General features: G+C 38.7%; 1 protein-coding gene across 1 annotated transcript; it reads right to left on the bottom strand.

Annotated features, from left to right (window-relative positions):
* Positions 1-8,541: 8,541 nt before the first annotated feature.
* LOC140226870 (flotillin-2a-like) lies at positions 8,542-27,042 on the bottom strand. The gene is made up of 9 exons (XM_072307299.1): positions 26,906-27,042; positions 21,380-21,461; positions 19,154-19,368; positions 17,978-18,210; positions 13,131-13,250; positions 12,261-12,475; positions 10,452-10,635; positions 9,764-9,907; positions 8,542-8,678 (listed from the first exon to the last, which is right to left on the bottom strand). The coding sequence occupies exons 1-9, from the start codon at positions 26,952-26,954 to the stop codon at positions 8,649-8,651; spliced, it is 1,272 nt and encodes a 423-aa protein (XP_072163400.1). The 5' UTR covers positions 26,955-27,042; the 3' UTR covers positions 8,542-8,648.

Below are 27,042 nucleotides of genomic sequence, written 5' to 3'. Positions count from 1 at the left end.
ATAAAGAATTATAAGGAAGATTATTTCATTTCAGTTTTATTTGTTGGAATTAAGTGGAAAAAAGATAAAACCAGCCATCCAGGAGGGTACAGTTTCAAATATTTTCAATTGATACAGCTCTGATTTACACTTTTGCACGTATTTCTGGACGGGATTGACTTTTGTCTTATATGCTTTATCATTAAGAGAGATTTCATTTCATTTAATGAATGAACTAGCAAAATATAGCCATCATTATGTCAACGTTCAAAATGAATCTTCAGATTGCTCAGCAAGATGGCGCCATCAAACCCGGCGATCAAAGGCACAAATGCACCCGTGGAATTCTTATGTACATCAATAGAAAACTGACAACTGTTTGAATAATTACAGCCAGTTGGAACTCCATCTTTACACCTCCTTGGTACATGTATATTCAATTGAAATGAACTTGTATGCTGTGTGTGGGTTTTTGTGTACCTTTAGTACTGCAGACAATATACTGTATTAGATGGAAGCAGGGACAACAGAGCGCAGACCCATAAAGGTAGTCAGTGTCTATAGTAGTAGGGTGTATGTGTGTGTGTGTACAAGTGTGCGTGTATGTACATTGGGTGATTTCAAGTTCGGTGTTAGTGCTAGTGCTATCTCAGCACTAGCACTGGGGATAAAACTGAACTTCAAATCAGTCGGTGTTGGGAGATTGACCTCTAAATTATGACATACCGACAGTTGCCGGTGCTGGGCTCGGTGTTGAATGTGGTCTGCTGAACCGAGCTCTGCTGTATGCGTTAGCAATTTGTGTGCTTTTTCCCCATTGACTGACACTAGCCCCCTTGGGATTATCATTTTTGTCATTTCAAGTTCGGTGCTGGTGTTAGCATTGCCGTGCGAGACCCACATTCACTTCCATAAGAGATGCACGTTTTACATGCAAAGTCTATTCAAATGCAATGGTCGCCCATGTAACGTACATGAATGCTCCAGACATGGCTGCATAAATCTGAGCCTGGGAGCAAAATTGAGATAGTTGTGTTTCCAAAAAGGGATGAAATTTGTGGCAATTTAACCTGTCTTCCTTATCATGTGTCTAAAATAAAGCCATTTTGGCTACATCTTTTAATATTTAATTGTAATCACGAGCAATCTCTTTTTTTTTTTTTGTTGCGCAATTTCCACGGACTTCGCGGTGCTGCGATCCTAACACCTCATGCTGGGGATCAATACATGTAATTGTGGTCAGTATCAGAGACTCCAACTCCCCACTTTCGACGGGAGATCTCCCGCTGAAGCCCATTTTTTGCAAAATCTCCCGTTCTCCCGCTTGAGATTTAATTTCTCCCGCACTGGCTCTGTCTCCCGCTTCAAATGATTTCTTACTTAGTGTGTTACTTAGTGTGTTGAAAAATAAGCCTTAGATAGCACGAGAGAGCATCTAGAACCCTATCATTTCACGCTTGGCGCATATCAAGTTGGAGCCTCCCGTTCGCTAGGGGTTTCAGGCGGGAGAATCTCCAGATCAGAAGGTGCTTGGGGTTGGTGTCTCTGCAGTATTGCTTCATTAATCTGACCGTCAATGTTGGAGCTAAATTTAAGGCAACTGGATGGGAGATAGCACCAGCACTAGCACTAGCACCGAACTTGAAATCATTGTATAATCAGTGTGATCTCACATGTAGTGTACATCAAAGCTGTGTATGACTATGAATTACAGATATGCATTTGATATGTTAGTGTGATCATGCAAAGGAGGAAGGGGCCTGAAGGACTAAGTGCTGGAACATTCTGACTTCATGTTTTCCTCTAATCAAACAAGGGTACTACAGCAGATTAAAGAAGGCTGAGAAAAACTACAAACCCTGTTGTAATAAACATGGATTCCACTAAAAGTACAAAAGGATTCTACCACTAAGACTGTTGCCATTTCCCTTACTAACTTTTGTAAAATAAGATTTCATTGTGACGATGAAATTCTGGCAGTACTCATTAGTTACGTTTACACACAGTAGCCAAACTTGAAGTTTAGGTAAAAAACTTAACTGTCGATGATTAGCTCCACTCGTGAATTCATGACACAGCTTTACATGCACACCTAAACTGTTAGATACAACTTGTGAGCAAATCCCACTCGATGATAATACAGGAAGTGCAGAGTCTTTGCTATGACCTAATCCCCGTACAAAATAGCGCAGCTGAAGGTTGACCCAGAAGCGAACGAGAAGCGAAGTTCACGCTAACTCACAAACTCGTTGATTATTGTGTCCACATGGAGAGAAACTATGAGTGGAGACTCCCCTGGCTCATGGATAGAGTGTACACCCTAAGATGTCTTGTGGTTCTAATCATCAACTAAACTGTAAGACTGCTAACTTTCCAGTGCGTCTAAACTACAAGCTAATCACCGAGAGTTAAGTTTTTGACCTGAACTTAAAGTCCAGGAACAGCGTGTGAACGTATCTAATATCTTGGAACAGGATTTGCCTACAACTAGAAAGTGAACACAAATTTCCTTAAACAAACAAACAAACACACAAATCACAACTCGTGCTTGTGCAATAAGTCTTCAGTCGATTCAACAAAGGGTCAGTAGTGAACAGGTTTACACTTTTCTCATTTAAGTCTGCACCTTTATTAAGACACAAAATGCAGATACAAATATGGGAATATAATACAATTTGTTGTATTGAGAAATCAGGTAAAGTGAAAACATACAAAGAAACACCTGTACAAGAGAAATAAAATCATGGACCACAATTTTGGTACCTCAATCACCTAATGCTGATCGGGCATTTCATGTTTTACATTCAATTCTTTTCTTTTAACATTTGTCATTAAAGAAATGTAAAACACGTCAAGAAAACCGAACACATAATTGTGGAGGGATACCTAACTGTCTAGCACACAAACTTACTTCTCCACTGTAAATCCAACTGATTTCATTTCAAAAGTTTTATACAGGGCATATTTGTTCTGTTCAGTTGTTTTCAAACCATTCACTTTCACCATATTTAAGCCAATAACTCAAGCACTTAAAACCAAATATAGAGGTCATCTGTCAATCATCTGTCATAAACAGAAAGTTTGTTTTATGTTTGATACAAAACTCATATCTTCTTTTTCGTTTTATGTGTCGGGTCTATTCATAAGTGAATTACAGTATAAAAACACATAATCATGCATACTTGTACATCTGTCACTAGGGCAACACACCACTAGAGTTCACAAACTATTCAAACCCAAACTCTTGTAGTACAGACAAAATGCACAATTCATATTCACTTAATATGATACCAATATGATACAATCAATACATCCATTCGTAAATATATACTATATCTTACAGGATTAACAACAGGATTAGAGGTGGACCATCTCCCCTTGGCCGATCCGCTCTTATCTCTGAACTACCGGGGAATATACAATTGGGTAAGGGAGCAGAATTTGATCCATAGAAATCGCAGTACATGTATTAATCACAGTTGCTATGAAAGACATGTCTTATAAGGTAAGAACTCAGTCCCTTTGCTGGGGGCAGAATTCTCAGAATCTTTGTCAGATTTTGCAAAAGATAAAGAGACAGAGAGAAAAGGCCACTCCCTGTCCTGGTAAAATCTCTTTGAGTGCTGCGGGTGCAACTAACTTATTTGGACAGCCCCAAATTCACTTTTTTAAAATGAAAAATGCAATTTAGGTTGAGCAGAGCTTGTGCTGGGATGGGCTTTTCCAGAATGCAATCTGAAATGCCACATACAGCAGGAAACCGTCAGTGCTCCTATTTCATCAAAATTACATTGCCTTCTGAATTACTTCCACCTGCCTTGATACTTTTCACACAATCACACTTTTGTAAGTCTTTTTGTGATCACTTTGGATAAAATTCCCAACAAAATCATGATTTTTTCATTTTATTTTTATATTCAGAGTTTTACCAGTTTAGGAGAGTGGCACTTCCCTCAGTATGTTTAAGCACAGAGTCCAAATTTTGTGAATTAAGGCATGAACAAAAAGAGGTATTAAAACATATCCTTTATAATGAGGCTAATGACAAAGTTTGTATGGCATTGCCACAACTAAAACATGTCTCCTTTGAATATCTACTAGAGAGAGAGAGAAAAAAAAAAACAGCAAAAAACCCTGACATTTTGTTTCTGTGACAAACAAACAAAAGAAAGAAACAAATAACTCTCCTATTCAATGAGACATGGGATCAATATAACACACCTCACTTTTCTCATTAGGCTTGGAACATCCAACACCAAACAAACTTTTTATTCATTTATTATTTGTTAATCCTTTGTGTGCTTTGAGAGAACATTCGCACATAAAACCCCATAGCATTGTGTACACTTTCCAAAGTTCGGGGCACAGAAAGGGTCAGGATAACAAGGACTGTACTCGCTACTAGTCTGTCCAGTTCCCCTGGCTGCTTAGTGGTTAATAATCTATCAGTTTTCTCCTAATAGAACAGCAAGACTTGCCTCGAAGAACCAACAGCAACATGATTGTCCATCATCAATTGAAAACTGAAAAACCAAACCTTGTATACCAATCTGGCCAATTCCTTGATATGTGTGCAAAGACGAGCACTTACATGTATGCAGCAGCCGTAATAGATGATTGCCAACCCTTGGTGATTGATGCACAGAGCAGACTTTCAAAAGTAGCTGTTTAAAGAGGAGTACTGCAAGTGTAGTTAATGAAGATTCATTTTGAAGATTGATGCACTTTGTTTCCACCTTGATTAACTCTTCAACCACTACCAACTCAAAACGCCACTGGAATTGTATGCAAGCATGTTACCAATAGGACTGACGGGGTTAATAAAGCAGTCATGTGTAAAAGAAAAAGTCTGCGTTTGCATGTACACTATGCAAAACTCATCTATCACATCTAACACTTGTGTTGCAAGCTTGGATAATATACATGTATGTTTAAAATGCGGTAAACAACAATCCATATGCAGTGTTCACTGAATAGTCATTTTACTTTGCTTGCACTTTTCCTAATTACCAGAAGACTAATGCTAAGATGTCAATATACATTGGTGCAGTATATTCTTAGATATGAATTTTCTACATTCGACCACCCTTGAAGTATACATGACCCAAAATAACATGAAAATGCATACAACAGAATGAGAGTTATGTGCCGAACCCAATGATATTTTTGTTACGATTCTGATAGAACTATGAGTGTTTTAATGTTTCAAAACCCTGAAGGGGCCAATCTTTCATGCTTGAAAGACAGAATTTACTTAAATTGGGTAGGCACAAAGGAGAACTCTGACTTGAAATATATAAGTATAATGCCAGTATCACCAAGTTAATAACATCCAGGAAAATGCAAATTTTTCAGCTGTCTTCAAGTAGTGCCAAACCATTTTTTTCAATAATCAAAACAACACGAACACCATCTCACAACCCTGAGCCATATTTGATCTTGAGCATGAATATGTCACAATACAAAATTCTGTGGATTTCAGGAAGCATGTTAAAGTGAATGATGCGTTTAAAGTGCAAAAATATGGCAGTACTTTGTACCATATTGCAGATGATTCATCCATTCCAGGGCCCTGTTGCATAAAACACTTACCGCTGGACTTACCGCTCCTTTCTAGCAGTAAGTCTTCAAATCAGCGGTAAATTTTATAATCCTTGATGCTGATTGGCTGTCATGCCTAATTTTGACGGTAGTTACCATTGAGATTCAATGGTAAGTTTTATGCAACGGGCCCCAGAGGTTTTTTCATGCACAGGAATATGTGTTTTTGACAGCACGGAGAAGTACTTTAGTTTTCTTGCATGGTCGAAAAGGTGTCCATTGTGTGTGTGTGTGCGTGTGTGTGTGTGTGTGTGTGTGTCTATGTGTGTTTGTCTCTGTTTTTAAGTTCAAGTTGCAGCGAACGACTGCATAGAAATAATATGGGACCTTGGCACGTATAAACTACTGATATTAAGAAAACACAACATAGAGTTTGACACTGAAACAAAATCCAAGGATCTCTAAGCCTACATAGGGCCGAGACAATTAAAGGGAAGATAAACCCCAAGAGCAATGTGGATTGAGTGAAAGCAGCAACATTAGTAGAACACATCAGTGAAAGTTTGAAGAAAATCGGACAATCGATGCAAAAGTTATGAATTTTTAAAGTTTTGGTGTTGGAACCGCTGGACGAGGAGACTACTAGAGGTTATGACGTATGAGTGGACAACAATACCAAGAAAATATAAAGAAAATTCTACAAAAATCCATTTTTCATGAAAATTACAAATTTCATCAACTTGATATTGACATATGTTAGGGGTAGCAATTATTCCCCCTGCTTTCTGAAAGAGGTTGGTCCATTGCTCTTTCATAATTCTAGAAAAGTGAATTTTTGTTGAATTTCCTTTATATTTTCTTTGTATTGTTGTCCACTCATACGTCATATCCTCTAGTAGTCTCCTCATCCAGCGGTTTCAACACCAAAACTTTAAAAATTCATAACTTTTGCATCGATTGTCCGATTTTCCTCAAACTTTCACTGATGTGTTGTACTAATGTTGCTGCTTTCACTCAATCCACATTGCTTTTTGGGTTTACCTTCCCTTTAAATTTGAAACAACATCCACAGTACATTGCAGTGCAATTCCAAATTTTTACAACTTCACATGCGAAAAAACATCCATAGAGCCACAGCGGTGAACACAAATGATAAAAACTTGATGCCCTTATTTTTCAAAAGCCTCTTGAGACCAGCACTGGAGAGTCCACCACAAACTTTTTTTTTTCTCTTCAAATTGGCCACCTTATCCATCCATGATTTCCCCCCTGGAAATTTTACCTACATTGTACGTGTCCTCATGAACACAACACAATACAGAAGCATGATAGTCATCTGGCCTGATGTGGCCATCTTTCTACAGAGGTCAGAAAAAGCTGTCCCACTCTGCCCCTGCTTTTGTTTCCTTCCAGTTCAATTACCCAACTGCAACTGGCCAATGGAGACATTAGCGCAGCTATCGGGGGCAAGCACAGAATACAGGCTCCATCCACTACTGTAATTCCCACCACATATCACAAGGGGGGGGGGGGGGGAGGTGGGGTGGGGGGTGGGGTCATCAATCCCCCATTCACTGACATAGATTATCATAGCTGCAAGAATCGGTGTACTGGTCATTCTCACACACTCGCGGTACTGATTTATTTCCAGTGATTCTCGTGCACTTTCTGTTGTGTGTTTTGACTTTTTTAATTTGAACGAGCGGAGAAGTTGAATACACAAAGCTCAACAAATCCATCTCAAATCCTTTCAGTTTGGTTCTACTCACAACAGCCGAGGTGAGACTCTGGCACAAACCTTCAAATCTTTTCCTAATGTTCCTGTTAACTATGTTGTCTCTAAAAGTGCATAGTTAAATTTTACATGTATAACACTAGTCATACAATTAAGATAAGTGGGTTGTGTTTTTTTTTTTTTTTGTCTTCTTCTTTTTTTTTTTTTTTTGCATGTTGCCAACAAGCCTCTTCTCTTAATGCTACAGTTGTGCTTCTAGTAAAATGAATCACTGAAAATCATGCTTTCCAGGTCAATTTCACGGTGATTGGCTCAGAATACAGTTGGCTTGGCAGCATACAATTTTCTTGAGGTGAAGCACTAGTGTGCAAAATTGATTTATTTCAATCTTATCTTTCTTCTTTTTTTCTACTGATCCTATTGTTTGCCCTAGTATTAGAGGGAGAAGAAAATATTCTTCTTCTTTTTGTCTTGAGTATAAAAAAAAAGGTTGAATATTACGAGGAAAGAGTTAGCCATACTTATAGCTTAGTCTAAGCTTATAGCTTAGTCTACAACTGAAGACAACTGAAGAAACGAAAATCACTTGACATATCACAGTACTGGCCAACCCGATTGCCTTCCCCTTCATATACATAAAAACATTACACAGATCATAATATGAGAAGTTGCTTCATAAATACGAAAGTTATCTGTAAAAAGACAGCGATACAAATCAATAAGTAGTAAAAACGAAACAAAACTTTGTTCGTAGACTCTGCCACAAGACAATGTCCGTAAAAATCACATGATAGTCTACACCTCATTTCACTTGGATGCCTACAACACGTCTATCCTACACTCCACTCTACACTAAATGAGTGAATACCCGTCGCCCATCCGAGATGCTCTGAGCCCAGAGGGTACCATTCCTTGGCTGCTAACGCAGCGCACTGGGACGATTAACACAAAACGGCGGATGCGCCACTCACTCCACCAGACACGGAGTTAAATATACAGGATATCTCTTGCTGACACAGGATAAACAGCTGACCATTGCAGGGGATATCAATACAAAGAAACTGACATAAGTGATTTACAATAGAGTCAAAGACATAGAGACAGACAGACAGACAAACAGAATCAGAGAGACAGACAGAGAAAAATATGTAACAGTCATTAGGTACAGTAACAGTCATGACAAGTCATCAGATAAAATATGCTTTCTTACAAACCGGAAACCTTTGTTGTTGTCATTGTTAAAGTCAGAAACGCAGACATTTACGACATACAAGAAGAGGAAAAAAAGAGGCTTTTTCCTTTAACCCATGAAACAACAGCACGAAGCCTAAAGATTCCAAGAAGGCGTAAAACTACGGGAGGTGAGGCTCAGGCAGGGATGGCACATTTCCTCCTATTGGACACCAGGGATCTTGGACAATGCCTGCAGATGTGAGGAAAGAACACAGAGACGGATGTACAGATTGGATTGGATTGGATTGGATTGGATTGGATTGGATTGGATTGGATTGGATTGGATTGGATTGGATTGGATTGGATTGGATTGGATTGGATTGGATTGGATTGGATTGGATTGGATTGGATTGGATTGGATTGGATTGGATTGGATTGGATTGGATTGGATTGGATTGGATTGGATTGGATTGAATTGGATTGGATTGAATTGAATTGTTTTTAACATGCCTTCATAATTTAACCCTTAAAAGGGCGGGGCTTTTTTGGCTTTGCTCAGACCGGGGGGTTCCCATCCCCCCGAGATCTCGGCCATCGGTGGTGTGATCGCGATTAAATTTTGCACGCGTGAGACCTACGTCATAATCTACAAGATTGTGTCATAAGATTTTTTGAAATAATCAATTTCTAATTTTAATTAATCAATTATGCAAATTAAGCTCAAGATCATATTTTTTGGAAATTGTCACTGACCACTTTTCTACCATGATTAGCACAAAATTAATCAATGAAAGTAATTGTAAAAATAATCAGGTTTTTATGACTTTCACGACAGAGCACTGCTTTCCATAGGAAATGTACACAAAATCACAAAATTGTGCCCGTTTTGGGGTGACATTCTGTTACAAAAAAAGGGCGTGGCTTCATAAAAGTATATGCGGACGTTGCAAATTTGGTCTCGAAAGTTGTGCGAGACTTGAACAAACAAAGTCAAGAAGCCTCACGACGAGGCCTTCTCGCGTTACAGAATTATGACGCGAAATGTCGAGGGGGGGGGGCGGATTTTGCAGATTAAAAAAAAAAAAAAATCGCTAGCCTTCAACAATGAAATTCGTCCTTGCACTTCAAACTCTCAGGTCACATAAATTAAATGCACCACATCCACAGAGACAAAAAAAAATGTCTCAAAACTTGGCCTTGATTTTGCCTCACATGACTGTATGCACGTATTCTGCTGCATTAATTTATAGATGTGAGGATATTGCATAACACAAGCCCGGACATCCGGACAGTCAATTGCGCTGGTCATCACACCTAAAAATGACCATCACTCACCTTTGAGATGTCTGTGCCGGTCAGGGCCTGGACTGCTGGGGGCAGGGATCCCAGAAGCCTGGTCAACTCGCTGGTGGTGCGGTCATCTCCAAGAAGGACGATCTCGTCCGTCTTCGCCAGCGGAGCGGCCACCTCTGCAGCAATCTGCGAACACGAAAATACACAGGGATGACATAATTAGTCTCAGAAGCTACCAAAGGACAATGACTTCTCTCCCACAGTGGTTCATGAATTCACATCAGACTGGTTACTTGTGTTGCTGGGCTTGAGAATCAAGGCAAACTGAAGACAAGCTTTGACCATGATATTCACACAGACTTCACATTTTGCAATTATCTTCACGCTTTGCGATTTGTGATGACTTGAACTACAATGACAATGATTCACAAGGCATGTGCTACGATCTCAACTTCAATCTGGCAACCCCTCCTGAAGGAGACATACCTGAGAGCAGCATATTTGTTTTGATTACTTTCTACTTCAGGACAAAGGTCTGCTCACAACTCTGGAATCACATGAAGAGTTTCTATACCAAACCTTGACAGGAAGGAGCTTTGGTACTGTTTGAAAAACAGCCCATGGACATCAATTTCTCTCATAATGGACACATGTAAACACAAACATAACAGTACACTCAAATTGCAACATGGAAATGGATAGCTGGGACTAAAGGGAAAGAGGTGCCTACCTTAGGCAGGGCTTCCAACACAAGACTCATCATGGCAGCGTCTCCGTACTGCTTGTAGGCGGCGGCCTTCATCCTCATCATCTCTGCCTCCGCCTTGCCGATAGCCTCGATGGCCGACGCCTCGGCTCCGCCCACCTTTCGGATCTTCTCAGCGTCACCCTTGGCAGCCAGCACAGTCTTCATCCTATCAAAACAGTCAGTTACAGTGAATATAATGCTCAATAGCATCACAAAAATTTGACAAAAAGCTTATTCTTTTCTTCTTCTTTTTTTTTTTCAGAAGCAAAGGTCAGGAACACTGTCGTCAAGTTAAAGACAAATTAAATGGTCCAGGCATGAACACTAGCAATAATATTAGCTTATAGGAGAGGCCAACCAGAATGGTAGCTGCTTTTCATAATTTCTTTTAAAAGAAGAATGCCAGGAAAAACAAAAGCAACACAAAATAAAAACATGCTAGTACAGCACAGCATCAAGCTCTCAGCCTCCAGCATTCTTGGACATCTTTGAGGGTGCTAATGACCGTGAAGGACTCTGTATGTATACCGGTATTAACCAAGAAAGAATGTTTGTATTCATGTGAAAGGATTTATGTGTGTATACAGAAGTGTTGGCTGTAGGGTGTGTTTGTGTGTATACATTTGTACATACGTATGTATAATGTATCTATGTATCTGTAAGTGTGCATGTGTGTGTGTGTATATTTGTAGGTATGTGTGTACAACTGTTGTATGTACATGTTGGCGAGTATGTCCATGTGTGCATGCATGTACAGGAATGCAAGCATAATGTAACGGTGTCTACAGAAATATTCATGTGGATTTATGCACAAAATTTGCTATATCCATTCTAGTTTTCTTGAGATATTTGAGACTGTTACAGCTGAAAATAAAGAAAACAATTAGAATATCAATGATCATTTTAATAATATCTTCATAAAGATTTAATTCTTCTCTATTTGATGATGACCTTACTTAAAAAAAAACCCAAAAAACTCTGAAAATGGTGATGTTGGTTTTTGGATTCAAAGTCTTCAAATACATACTGCATGTCGGCCGTCAGATGGTAAAACGGTCTATCTCGAAAATTGCTGTTCTGAGAAAAATGACTTTAAAGTTCAGAGGTTTGAGCTTTTTTAGGAGATGCGTACAATGCATTTTTAGCAATGGGACAAGAAGAAGCATATTAAACACTGATAACTGAAGAATTTTGTGCTTATTTGGGGTTTTAATTATAAAATAAATGAGATTTTTGTGCAGATAGACTGTTTAACCCATTGAGGACGAGTAGTCCCGAGTATACTCGGGCAGGTGTCTATGGGAAATGTGTGTTGTAGCAAAATCAGTCTGTTCTCAACGGGTTAACCACAGCACATGTATACACTCCCGCTACACATCATAAGATGGTAAAATGGTCTATCTTCTAGATAGACCACAAACACTATGTAAACTGGTCTAACTAAAAGATAGACCATTTTACCATCTGACAGCGATGATTTAAAAAATCTCAGTTAAGAAGGTTATATGGTTTATGTAAAAGATAGCTCGTTTTACATCCAAACGATATTACCGACAATGGGCTAACTCAAAGATAGACTGTTTTACCATCAAATCTGAAGGAAAAATACAAAAAATTACCAAGATAGCGGAAATTATCTCTAAAACAAGACATGATGGGATTTTCTCGATAGCACCATTGGAAAGAGCACCCTCACATGTCCCGAAAAGTGAATTTACCTCAAAAAGTCAAATTTTCCAGTTGGACCGTTTTACCATCTGACGGCCGATGTGTGTGTGAATAGTGCCTCACCTTTCACCATCAGCGATGGTCTCCACCTTGAAGGACTCGGCCTCAGCGGGGCGTTTGATGGTGGAGATCAGCTCCCTCTCCTTACGCTGGATCTCCTTCTCCTCCACGTCGATCTGCTTGCGCCGCTCCACGATCTCGATCTCCACCTCCTCGTTCCGGATCTTCTGCTTCTCGCGGGCCCCCTGCAGGGAGTACGCCAGCTCGGACTCGGCTTTCTGCGGGGCACAGGACAGGGGGAGGAGGAGGGAGATTCCGCGTAAAGATTGAAGCAGGAAGGCTGTACCACATACATTGTAGGGAACTGCATTCATCTGCATTTTATCCCTAATACAACAGATTTCTCCTTGAAGAAGAATGCACCACAAAAGGGACCGCATTTTAACTGAATCCTATTCCCGACAGATTTCTCCTCTCATCTGCTCGTTCTATATAATCTTGTCAAATTACCACACCTATATAATATTTGTTATTTCATACTCTCTAAATCTCAATGACCTTCACAAGTGGGGGAAAATAAAACACTACAGGTAAACTTAAAGAAAAGTTTACCACTAGCATGAATATGGATTCAGTGAACACAAAAGCACATTGGGCATGTTTAAGGAAAATCTGACACTACAGTACTGTATATGGTGAGTATTTTGCAAGATTTCTATTTTTGCGAATTTCACAAGTAAGGTGCTATGAATGTAATGTACACTACATGCATTTCTCCGCTCAGTACTGTACTCCACGAGCGTGAATTGAACCACTCGCCAAATCGTCGCGAAGTCCCAATTCGCAAAAATATATGACGCATATTGTATGTTGACTGCGTATCTCAAAAACCCACAAAGTGTTGCAAAAGTCAACCTCTTCATGACCTCTCACCTTCGTGTTGACCTCTGCCTCGTAGCTAGCCTTCAGCATCTCGTACTGTCGCTGTGAGTCGGCCACCTTGGTGTCCGCATCAAACTTGATGTCCATCATCGATTTTTGGCACTCGGCTTCCTGTTAAGACAGAACCCACACAAAATATAAACAAAAAAAAAAAAATTTAATAGTCACAATACTCAAAGAATGGTGTGAACTATAACATCTTTCAGGAGTAATTTAAAATCATATCTGTTTAGCAGTGCATTTTGAAGACCAGTGTCTTTTGAAGACAGACTTTCATGTCTTTTTTTTTTTCTGCTTCTTCATCTTCTTCTATTACTGTGATGTACTTGTATTTTCAATCTGTTTGCTTTGATGTACCTATTGTAAAGCGCCTTGAGCATTTAATCAAAGTGGAGAACGGCGCTATAGAAATGTATTATTATTATTATTATTATTATGAACACTGGTTGACAAATATCATACTCCACAAATTTGGTTGCTATAACTGACACAGATAATCATAATACAGTTCAAATAACCCTCACAGTTTGTGCACACAGTCTTATCTCTTTGAGTCCACATTGCTGTGATAAGAACGACTTTGAACTTTGAAATCAATATTGGCATAACATGTACAATCATGTCATGCAAGTTCATACAAAAGTTCACAGAGATTAACTATAACCTTGTTCATGTATTTTGGATAGTCCCTGTCAAAGTCGGTGGGAAATGATCATACCAATAGAACTGCTTTTGGAGTTATTTGGGCAAAACAATGCACAGGTTTCTCACAACGTATAATATCCCTTTTTTTTTCAGAGCTCTCCAATAAACAGCAATATTAGTAGAAAGAAATTAGGAAAACAGTGTATATGGTTTTTAAAACATACATAAAGGAACTGAAATTCTCATATGGCTCTCAGTCACACCATCTCCTGACAAAAACAAAAAACAAAAACAAAAACATTCAAAGCCGGAGACCACTTCAAATTTAGAGCCAGAAATTATTAGAGGTGAAATAAGTACATAGATCCCCAAGAGAAAAGGGGAAAAAAAAAACTGATTTAAGGCCAATTAATATTACTACAATGTAGGACTTAAGGCAACAAATATTTGCATCATTGGCAAAAAGTGTGAGTATGATAGCATGCAGAAGTATGTGTCACACAAGAAGAACTTGTGACCTACTTAATAATACATGACTCTCAATGTATCAGCAAATTAGAACAGAAGATTGTTTAAATGCCCTCATGCAGGCAAATCATATGATTTTTTTTTTGATCCCCCTAATTAATCTCTGAATGCCAAATGACAATCACAGAACAGGCCACATTAGTCACCCTGACTAGGTCATCCCATCCTCTCCCTCGACCATGATGTCACACAGTTAGTCACCCAGTGCCCTGGGAGTCTGCCTGACTGAGCTCCATTGGCAGGTGACACACATAATTGCCGATATTACACAAGGGCTGCTGCCATCAAATCAGTTACATGACAAGACACTCTTGAGCCGTCAGTCAGCGTACCAGCTCGGTGTTGGCATGGTTGATGAACATGTAGGGCAGTAACCACTCCTCCATACACACACACATACACACTTATTATAATTGTATCTTCAAACACAGCCTTCTCACCAAAACACACTCCACAACACACGCTACATCTCATGACATGTTATTGCCACGGTGCAAATCATGTTCTTGTTGATACACATATTTTGTTTTTCCCACATTTCATCACAAGGGAGCTTTAGATTTGCGACAGAAGCTTAGACAACAACTGCATTGGTTGTTCTCCTCTGTCCCTGCGTCGTGTTGCACAGTAGCTTTAGATTACATGAGGATGCAATCTAGAAAAAGTAAGATGGCACGCCCATATGATCAGTGCATCAAGTAGCTCTATGTGTTGTGAATTGAACATAAAAATAGCCCCAGAAAACGTTGTGAAAACTCAGATGACACAAGCTATATTAACAGATCAATTATGATAGGCGATTTGCCCCTGGGCAGAACATGGTTCTTTTTCCTCTTAACATCTACATCTCTAAAATCTAAATCTCCCTATTATCTTCTAATCTGTGCTCTTGCCTACTTGTCATCGCTTATTTTGTCCTTAGAAGGGCATTCCTTTCAACATGAATTTGGATGCAAGAAATAGGAAAACACTACTGATTTTTTCAAGGAAAATCAGAAAATCCATGCAAAAGTTATGAATTTTTGAAGTTTTGGTTCTAGGATCCATGTCCCATCATCATTGAAAACAACAGCTACAACAGCTGTTAATGTTACAATAATACAAAAACAAAGAGGAAATGAAAAGAAATTCCATGCACTTCCATTACCTCCAGCATTTCAAGGAGCACTTGACTAACATTGTACAACTCCTTCAGAAGGCAGAGAGTATAAAACTATTCTGAAACTGTCAGTAACAATTTGTGGGAAGTGTACATGTCATAGAAAATGACATGTTTTCTACAATAGTCAAACTATTGTAACATCACACATTGATATTTTACAGTGTTCCCTTTCAGCAATAACAGCACAGAATTCGAACAAAATGCAAAATGTTTAAAAAAAAATGTCATAACTTGTAAAGTGCCCATCTAGTTTTCTCAAACTTTGCGAATGCATTCCATTGATTTTCTGCACACACTGATTCCATGCATAAGTCTAGAGTAAAATTCATCTTGTAAAAAATGTAAGTACAAGTCTGAAATTTGCCAGCTACTTGACAAGAAGATATAGCAATCAAACAACATTTTGAATTTGAACAACTGTGTTTTATTAATTACATGATACAACACACTTAACCGCTAATGGACTTCCTTTTCAAAATTTCAACCAGGAAATATCAACTATGATTTTTTTTTTTTTTTTTTTTTTTTACATAATATAATACGACCCATTTTTGCTGCTCCGCCACCATGGCAAAACATCAAGAAGCAGGAAGTGTGAATTATCCACTGGGTTAATATGTTAAACATTGGTAAATAGATTTTTATATGGTTCTTGTGATAACAAAGAGTTCTGCAAACTACAAAGGATGTACATGCATGAAACTGAAACTTCTTTACTCACAAAGACTTATTGAATTTGCTTCATTCCCACTTACTGTATAATGGCCTACAGCATAACAGGTTCAGTTATGTACGCGAGGCTCAGCAGTTTCCTCTCTCCGCATAAGAGTATCAACACTGGGCGTATATCAATACCACACTCTACATTTAAGAGAGTTATCTTATCTAGTTCATATTTACAACTGTACGTGTAATAATCTTATGTTGTTTTACATACGTGTGTAGTAACTCATTCTGTGTTTGTTTGTTTGTTGTTGTTTTTTTAATGATTTCGTTTCTTTCATAAGACTTTGTAAAACTTTATCATTATATCTTTGTTTTTTGTTTTTTTTTATTTGCGGACAAACATGCTAAAGCACAGCCCTGGCTGAAGCTTGTACTGTGCTGAAATAAAATGGATGAATATTAAAATGAATAGATATGTAGTAACAGCCCAAAATCCACTGATTACTTGGCAAGCAGTCATTTGAGTTTGCGGCGTAGCTCCACCACATCAGCATTCCGACGGCAAAAAAAAATAATCCACCGCACTAATTCCAGGAAATGTGTCTCATCCTGTATCCCTGACTTTCAGCCTCAAACAATGACAACAAAAGAAAATGTACAGTAATTAACCCATTAGCACCACGCGGTACCATGTCAAGCTCTACAAGTGGGAAGCAGTGTAAGTTTTGCACCATTATGAGAAATTGTTGCGCAGAGCAGGATGATATGGGAATGGTATGAACTAGGCAAGGAAGCACACACATCTTTTCATACACTCACACAGAACATGTACAAAGACACACACACAAAAGACACACATGTACAATGTATAAGGTCTCAAATGCAAACACACAGAAACACACAGACAGACAGATAGACACACAGACAGACACTTACTTTACATGGATTTAGGTTCGGAAGGGTTAAACAAAAAAGCAGTCAAGGTCTGTGTGGATCAGCTGTGGTGGGCATTGGTATCGTGTACGTGAGGAACATGCCCACAATTTTTTTTTTCTCTAAATATTATAAATATAAAGGTTGCAAATCATACTTGTCATTGAAGGAAGCTTCTGTGTACATGTACAATTGTAATTTCTGGCATGGGTGCAGACAAAACATTATTTCATTCCATTCCAACAATTTAAAGGGTAGACCATGATCTGCGGAAATGTACCTTTTTCACAGATCTTTGAACAAAAAAAAAAAAACAATATTAGCAGGACTGTCAAGCTTTACAGATTGTTGCAAAGAGAGTCACAAATTTTGAAGGCAAGAAACGTATCTCTGTTAAAAAATGGGAAAATTCCACACATCAAGTATGCTGAATCAAATCCTATAATAGTAAAATTTTAATCAAATCCTATGATAACAAAATCATTTGTTTATTCCCAAATGATAAGCTACTTGGTTTGGAAAAAGAAAAATCATACTAAATATGATAAAGACATACAATGTACTGACTGGAAGCTCTTGAATTAGCAAATGCCTATGCATACTTCTGGCAAAAAGTGAATTCAGTACGATATCAGAGCTACATGTATGAAAGAATGTTCACACAAGCTCTATCAAATATCATAGAATGGGCACACATGAAATCGGAATGAACAGCACTGGAGATATGATTGCTCAAAAGAGGAAGCATTTGAACTTCAACTTTGTTTGACAACTTGCACAACATATCCCAAGACAAGACACAGGGACAAAAATAAATGAGTGAAAGAATACAAAAAGAAGAAAAAATAAAAACCAGCACATGCTTAATTTGAGTACAATGATCACAATTCCGATGACCACTCACCCTGATTCCAGCGTCCCTCTCAGCCTCAGCGACGCCAATGTCGGCATCCCTCTTGACGGCCGCCGTCTGCGTCTTGCCCAGAGAGTCGAGGTAGTCGACCTGGTCGTAGACATCCTTGATGGTGAAGCTGACGATCTCCAGGCCCATGCGACCAACGTCGGGCGATGCCACCTCTCGCACCAGCTGCGCAAATTGGTCTCGGTCCCTGTAGATCTCCTCTACTGTCAGTGTACCTGGCAACAGACAAGGGCGACAGACATTTTTTGAATTACTATTTCAAGTTGTTCAAATTCATGAAATTCTTCAGTCAAGATGTTTTCTTTTTACGTCGATGTAGGGCAATTCGTCAATCAGTTGCAATATTTCACATTGTTATAGTATGCAATGGCTTGACACGCTTCAGTTGGCATACATATAGTGTACACTACATGAATATATCCCCCAGTACATGTCAATTTTTGGTCGTACTGATCAATTCAATGACAGTCGGGAGGGCTTACATTTGGAAAACGCAGCGCATACTCATCAAAACTGAAGGTTGATCATTCACTGCTATGCAATTTGGGGTTTGAAGATATTAACACTGATCAGTGATCTCGTATATCAAATCATATACAAACATAAAGGGCAGCCTGCTGAAAAACTGGCAAATTGCAATACCAAAGCATTGAAGAAAAAACATGCTATTCAATCACTTGATAAAATCACTTAATTACAGCATGCATTTTAGCAGTTCAAATGGTTTGACCTCTAAAGCATGATAAAAGAGGTAGAGCTTCATGTAAGCTTATGTATTCCTTTCTGCTACGCGTGTGCATACATTGTATATTAATACTCATGCAAGAACATATTACTATCAGGAGCTGCATGTTTGATTGACAAGATCAATGGCAATGGTGACACACCCTCTGTGTGAAATGTTAATTGCAGCTAACAGTTAGCACAGAAATTCAGTTCTGTGTCAACCAAAGTCTAAAGACTTTTGAAAACATGATTACAAGCCATTTTTTTCCCCGCAGGTCTAAAGCTTATTAGTCATTAGTGGGTTGTTTGTCTTATTAAAAACAATGTCTTGAGCCTTACCCACTCTATCACAGCTCTTTCACACAGAATTACAAAGTTACAAAGACATGATGGATGAAAGCAGGGGATGGAAAAGGTATTCTGAAAATTTACCTAGAATGGCACGCAAGTGACCTTCCAATGTTTGCAACACTACGGACTCAATCTCGGTGGTGGAGCGCCCGATGAACTGCTCGCAGGCCTGCGCCAGGAGACCCTCCTCCGTCATGACCTTGACCTGAGCCACCCCGGTCACCGTGAGGGGAACCCCCTTGGACGTCTCAACGCTCTCACAGCGAGGGTTGAGGGTCATGACCTCAAGAGAGAGTCTGGAAGGAAGAATGGGTGAAAGAGAATGTGAGAGAGAGAGATAGAGGAAGGAGAGAGGGAACGAACGAAAGACAGAAAGTCACAGACATGGCAAGAGAGGAGTCATTGGAGTGAGGGAGGGCCAGACAGATGGATAGACAGATGGACAGATAGAGAAAGAATTCAAGACAGAAAGAAAGGAAGGAAAGACAGATAAATCAGATAGTGAACAGAAAGAAGGAAGCAGAACAAAGGACACACAGTCATCAAACAGTGGAAAAGAAGACATGGAAGGAAAAAAGAGGATTCAAACAGGAAAACACACAAGAAAAGAAAAAGAGAGAAATAAAAGAGAAAAGACATGACACAGATAGCAAGAATATCACACAGACGGATGAAGATGAAAAATGATCAAGAGTTACGGGAAGAAGAAAAGAAAACGGACAGAAAATAAACGATGAATTGATACATTGCGTTGACAGGCAAGGCATATCCTCTAGGAAGAAGGAAAGAAACTTCATTTCATTGAATAGTCAAAACACATGTGATCTTCATGAGCCATGCATCATCACCATACCATCACACTATATAAATCCATAAAGATTGCTCAACGGACGTGTGAATATGTTGTGTTGTCTCAAGACCAGTGCAATGACAGTTTAGTCAAATAATGTGTACTTTGACGCTTCCAGTCCACGTTATGGAAAACTTTGTCTGCTGGTAAAGATAATGATTACAAGAGACATGTGATGGCTCGGTTTCACAGGAATGTTTATTTGTACTGAGCCATGAAACCTATTCATGGTACTAGTACAATGCATGTGTATTACATAATCTCTTGCAGGACCTGCAGCAGATTATTCAGGTATTTGCTTCATATTATACAATGGCTGCTGGCACACTTAATACCATATGTTTCAACTTCTCATGGGTGTCATATTTATGACTACATGGCTTCAAATAAAGGGCAAAAGCTTGATGGAGATGGTTTTGTGCAATTTTTTTTTTCCAGGGTAATTGATATTAATCAAGAAACAAAGTGATAAGAAGTTATGAAACTCTAGATTCCCATGTACCAAAATCAGCATTGTATAACATTTGGTATTGTTGCGTATGATATCAAACATTCAATGCATCAGACGAACAGAATAGCAGAAAAATGTGTATGGCTTGGAAGAGTTTCATTTTTTTTTACCAAAAAGAAGTTATTTGATCGTAAAAATACTTGGAAATTACCGTTAACGAGGAATGGTCACATACATTTTAATTTCACAAATGTTACGAGGGCCAAGTTTCGAAAAATTAAAATGCATGCAAAAGTTCTTGTCTACAATATCATATACATTGCATGCCAGAGGGTAATTCTTGAAAATTTCATGCCTTGAAAATACAGTTATCTTGCTTAATAGTAGAAGGGTCTGAATGATGTTGTCACCCAACAACTCTCCCACTGGTCTGTACACAATGACATCATACATCAAGTTTGGTACAAACTCTGTTTGTACGTACTGTACATAGTGTACATCCCCATTCTCCCTACAACCTGTTGATACAAGGTTTCTATCAGACTACGGTAATTTGATGCAGAGTAAACAGCTTACAGCATACAACCCACTGTAACATACGTGTGTCAATGAGACACTTGTGAGGTGATGACATCATGAACTCCTCCAATTTCCAAATGCAGTTGAACCTACATGTAATATCACTCTTTCGTAAAACCTTAAAGAAACACAGAACTCCACAACATTCTTATTTGTGATTCAGTTTCGATGTCACCTCTACTACCAATTCGTCTGATTCACTCTACTCCTGACCTAAGGAAAACCAAGTAATGGTAAGAGTGGAACAGCATTTTTAAACCTGGTCCTTTTTTTAAATTTATTTTGTGGCTACATACACATACATTGAACCACTTCTTGTCCATTGTTGTTGTTGTTGTTCTTGTTGTCGTCGTCATCATTGCTGTCCTTGTTTTCCAGGACAATCTTCAATAAACAGTGACATACCCATGGCATAATGTATACTCACTTCTGAACGTCTGTGACTAAGCACCACGCCCAGGCCCAGCCTCCCATCACATACTTCTTCTCTGATGCTCCACAACAACCACCTGGGCAAATGAGAGAATAGAAAAGGAAACTTTACAGTCAATGGCAATATTCACATAACAGTGCATATTTCACTAAGTACTGCAAACTCACAGTAAATGAAAAAGATCCCTCATAAATACAAATATATTTTGACTATTCAATGTTTCTTCTCTCAAGATGAAAAAGAGTTACAATTTTGTATCATAATCACTAATGTACTTTTATTCCAAATCCATTTTTTCAGTATACTACAATACAGTCCAACCTCGATCCAGCCTCCCTTTAGCCTGATCTCCATATTATGTAAATGCGATCTCGGCATTATTTTTTTATTTTTTTTATCAATTAATCATGGGGGAAAGGGGAATTTCAAACTCAAACAAAATTCCTATATAAAACGTGCATGAATTACATATCATTCCCAACATGACTAACCTGCATACATTCACATCTAATTTTCATCTAAATAATATGCATTCAGACAAGCAGTACGCCTACCCCCAGGCCTACCCCCAAATCATCTCAAGAACATGGACAGATAAGGCTTCATTAAATCGGATCATGGTCCATACAACTGTATGATTGTTCATTGAGCAAATTATCAGAGCAATTTGAATGCAGACCAGCTGATGAGGACATGACACGTAACTTACGCAAAATTGATAAATTGTATGTGCTACTCTAATTCTTGTTGCCACATATAGGTCACATGCACAGCCATTGATGACTATACTCGCATTGGTTCGAGTTCCTTGGCTGGGCAATGCGCCTAGCAATGTACAAGGTACGGTATACTTTTGTAGGTGTCTACCGTGTTCAGCAAACAATTATACAGTACTTGTTGTGGCTGACTTTGCCAAGCAATGATGATCGAATTTTAAAATGAAGTTTCCTTGACTCATTCTGTATCTTTCCAAGACCTGCTTGATACAATCCTCAGTATTTAAGCAGACCAAAATTTGACAACAAATTGATTTCATTTAGGTCGAAAAAAACCCAAACAAAAACAACCCTTATAATATTGCGTTGACAGCAAAGAAAGAGTTTCAGTGTATGCTAGCTGCAATAGGTTAATTGTAAATGCGTACAATGTAGAGCCATTCTGGGTAGGTACAAGTTTGTAGCTGTGCGTTGTAATAAACATCGAGTCTCCCTTTTTCGACCAAATCCCTTAAATCCGGATGATCGCCAGTCCCGACATGTCCAGATAGGAAAGGTTGGACTGTATAATTACCAGACCCTAGCCTGACCAGACGCTGTGCTTTGGACCACTGGCCCCTTCACCAACAGCGTTAAATTACAACACAACTATAAAACTAATGAAAATTTACATGTTCTACCAAAAATTGTAAGTTGTTGTTTTTGTTTTTTGTTTTTGTTTTATTCATTTAAACACAGGTTAAAATACTTGCACTCAGCTGTTAGTGTTAGGCTGTTTGATATACACTGTATAAGAAATAAACAATGTGGTACAATCAATGCATAGGATATTACATACGTAATATGAACAATACTCAATATAACGAAACAAAAAGATGAGAGAAAAAAATACATAAATATACACAACACTCTTTGGCAGAATCAAATACAAAAACAGTAGAATGCATGAAGAAAAAATCTCGGAAAGAAAGTGAAATCAAAATAAGAAGTATTACTCAGAAATACAAAAACTCATAATTCAAGTAAGAAAACAGAATTGATATCCTTCAGGAATTGTGCTAACCTTGTACATGTTCTCGTGGCTTCCGGTAATTGATTGCATAATTGAGCTGCTATGTAAATACATGTAGTACTACATGTAAATAGTACTACATGTACGGAAATTGGTTTTTGGTTTTGGTAACAATACATTCATACTTTAAATGCCCAGTTCCAGAGATCATAACTAGATACTTTTACATTAACTTGATAAGTCAGAAAATCAGGTAGGAGGTTATATGAGACTTTGTTTTGACACTTTTACGCTTGTCGGGATTTGCAGCTAGTTCGCTCTGCGATAACTGTGCTGCACAGGAGCAGACAGCGCAACATACAAAACACATTCACGGCAGCGATCACGAGTGCCGTGATTGATCTGAATGTCGCTATCTCACAGCGATCAGAGCAAGTTCTTTTACGATATCCTTACAAAGATAATACTTTTTCCGCCTTTCTCTCAGCTTGTACCAAGTCGCGGTAGTGACTGATTGAGGATTGGGGTTGTTTGTGTTGTGTTGTGTGTATAATGTGTGTGTGCACGTGCGAGCATACAATGTATGAAGGTGTGTGCTTGTGTGTGTCTGTGTGTCTGTGCATGAAAGAAGATTGTGAAAAACGTGGTTGTAAGATAAGGGTGAACTCCATAAAAGGCTAGGAAAGGGCGGAAAAGGAAATGAAAGAAAAGCTATATTTTAAAAAATTGAAAAATTAAACAAAAGGCTTAGATTTATAAAAATAGGGAGTTCACTAAAAGATAATGGAAGGAAAGAAAGAAAGAAAAATTGCAATATAAAGGAAAGCAAGCCTGGAGAGATGGATATGTTTGAAAAGAAAAGAGGAGAGCATAGGGAAAATATGGATTGAAAACACAAAAACACTAGTTGGAATACTAGAATGGAAGATGAATCAACACTGGATGAAAGCAAATATGATTAGAAAGAAAAGAAAGAATTATAAAGGTTGAAAAGGAAATGAAGAAAAGGATTCATTAGAATGACACATATAATTTGTAAGAAAAAGATATTGGAGAGGATAGAAAAGAAAGAGTAAAAGACCCTTCTACTTGGAGGGAAAACAACATGAAGGAAACAAAGAATAGAGTTAGACGGGAAGGTACATGTACAGTTAAAATAGGAAATTGAGAAAGTTTGACAAGAGGAAAGCCACAAAGAAATGCTGCCCCCCCACGGAAGAAAGCAGTAACTGCATAGCTGCTGAGCTGAGATAAATGCGATTTTGTGTTTTTTGCAGATTCTTTAAAAACACTGAAACATTCAAAAATAATTTTGTGGTATGATTATGCACCATACCTAGTTGTCTAACAATACCTAGGAAAAAATTATGTTTCCGTTATTTTTTAAATGTTATTTAGGAAAATGCAGTTACTGCGGTGGCTCACCCTTGATTCTGGGTAGTTTCCCCACGGAAAAAAGCAGTAACTGCAGACGGCCAGGAGTCTGCTGTTTTCCCCATGGAAAAAAGCAGTAACTGCACATGTCACATGACCATAGGAGGAGAATTGTTACCACCACCAGGTTATAAAGTTCTTCTACTTTCTGGTTAGTCTAGATCTATAAGATCTAGGACCTAACGCTAGACCTAGACTAGGTCTTGTCGATTGAATGGCATTCTGTGTAAAAATAAGGTAATTGAAGTAGAACTTTGAAGTGCCCGGCCTGGCCCCTAACACATGACCCTGAACTAGACAATAAAGTCAAGTCTTAGATCCTAGTCGAACTCTGACATTACACTTAAGCTAGACTACAGATCTATGCCCAATGTTAGTGCTAGACCTAGATCTATTACGTTAGATTAGGCCTACTGACATTTTGTCTAACACTAAACAGTTAACAATAGATTAGACTCTAGATCTACTCTGTAACGTTAGATCTGGTAGACCTAACTTTAGGGCCTACATCTAACGTTAGACTAACGTTAGTGTATTAATACTAGTGCTCATCTCCCTTCAATATATTTTCAGCTCACCTAGATTTTCTGGTTCTGGCCAAAGCCATGGCTACCATGACTTTTCCTCTGCAATTCCTACAGGCATGCCTGGATCGCAGAAACTGTGTGACAGCATGTATGTAGCAGTAGCACTGGCATGATCACTCAGACTGTACCAGACCTGCAATACACTGAACTGTGCAAGTGATGACTGTGATGCAATGTAATGCTAGTTACTGTATGCTGCAGAATTTATGCGCATGCAGCAGCTGCACGCGTATTCTGCACTCTGAGCGCGCTGAGTCTGCCAGGTTTGCTAGTCTCCAGAAAGAAGCTTTTTCTACAACTTGTCATATGATTCCCTGCGGGCAGAGTCACGTTACTGGTGAAACAATCTTTTTATATCTACTCCCCTAAATTATGGAAGAAACTGCTGTTTACATTGTTTAAAAAAAAAATTAGTAGAAAAAATAAATGGTATTAGGGAAAAAAATATACAGGAAGGACTATACAGAGTCTGAATGATTAGACTAAATTGTTAGTTACTGCTTTCTTCCGTGGGGAAACTTGCAAAGTTGAATCAACTGGATGCAGTTACTGCTTTTTGCAAAAGTGAAAAATGGCATTTTTGGTCACTTTCATTTTTGTTTTTGCAAAACTGACCTAGTATTAACATTGGAGAGCATTGGGTAAACTATTCATTTTTGCAAAAAAGTAGACATTCATAAAAATGTCAGTTACTGCTTTTTTCCGTGGGGGGGCAGAATGATTGATATGAAGGAAAGGAAAATTTATAGATTCTACATTCTGAAAATGAAGGAAGATAGAAAAGAAAGATAAAGATATAAGCGGCAGCACACAATGTACACTCGCGCACACGCTTAACCGCTTTGAAGCTATAACCGCCGACGCAAAACTTGGTGGAGGAAAAGAGAAAAACATATTTTAGCCTTTCAACGACACCATTTCAGAAAAAGCTGATTTAATGTCGCTACTGTACATTCAGACTACATGTAAATGATCGACCCTTTGCATGTGCTGAACGTATTCATACCAAGATGTGCTTGTGTCAAGTGTAAATTACAACGGAGCAGCATCTCAAGTGATCAAGATTTTCCAACCATTTTCCAACACTAGTCTTTTGACAGTAAATAATTTAGTATAAGTGTTCAAACTTGATATCGCATTCAACTTTGGAGGCTCAGAATACAGGTCTATGCGAGTATTTTAGGTTACTGAACAACAAGGGTGAGTTTGGATTGGAGGTCATTTGACAAGCAGGTGCAAAAGAACACAAGCACCAAATTTTTTTGTTTTAAATAATATCATTTTCATAGACATAGACATAGCCTAGTAGGTCTAGATCCCAGTTCATGTTCTAACGTTAGTACTTCAACTTCTCTTCTTTTTCTGGTTTAGTCTGCCTCCTTCAATAAGTTGAAGATTCTTATTCAGTACAATACAAGTTTGTAATTTACTATAAGACTGATGATTGCAACTCAGCGACACGTTTACGGGACCGGCGGAGCTGATACTGATAGCGATAGCAATGCTAATTGTAATGTAAGGGCTAGTATGGAGTAGTAACTTCAACACATCTGCCTGCTGGCTGCGGCCCATGAAAAGTGGGCGCTGCCTAGCAAGGCTCCGTAAACGTACACCGTGTGCTCTCTAGCTACGCTACGCCTGCCTACACTTGTACCCATCCCTGATGATGGGACTGCATACCTCGCAGATAAAACCACGCCAACCCAACGTCAACAAACATCGCAAATTAATGAAAAATTGCAATCTATGGTCACTTTTCAAGCGGTCTTACCTGAAACTACGAGTGCCTCGTTCGGGCCAACTGTATGGCAGTTCCCCATGATGTCGAATCTCGTCCAGAGCAATCTTATATCTCTGAATTCTACACTCGTTTTGATCGCTGATCACTGTTTTCCATACGCCTTCCAC

Source organism: Diadema setosum, chromosome 4 (assembly GCF_964275005.1).
Source record: "Diadema setosum chromosome 4, eeDiaSeto1, whole genome shotgun sequence".
NCBI classification, from domain to species: Eukaryota; Metazoa; Echinodermata; class Echinoidea; order Diadematoida; family Diadematidae; genus Diadema; species Diadema setosum.
The sequence above is the reverse complement of the archived record's forward strand: the minus strand, read 5'-3'. Positions and strand labels throughout refer to the sequence as shown.

What these genes read in the sequence shown, in the direction of transcription:
- LOC140226870 (XM_072307299.1), bottom strand. Translation starts at nt 26,954, where the DNA reads ATGGGGAACTGCCATACAGTTGGCCCGAACGAGGCACTCGTAGTTTCA. An exon ending in TTAGTCACAGACGTTCAGAA is followed by an intron (nt 19,369 to 21,379) that starts GTGAGTATACAT and finishes TCTTCCTTCCAG; the next exon opens with ACTCTCTCTTGAGGTCATGA. An exon ending in TCACTTGCGTGCCATTCTAG is followed by an intron (nt 18,211 to 19,153) that starts GTAAATTTTCAG and finishes GTCTGTTGCCAG; the next exon opens with GTACACTGACAGTAGAGGAG.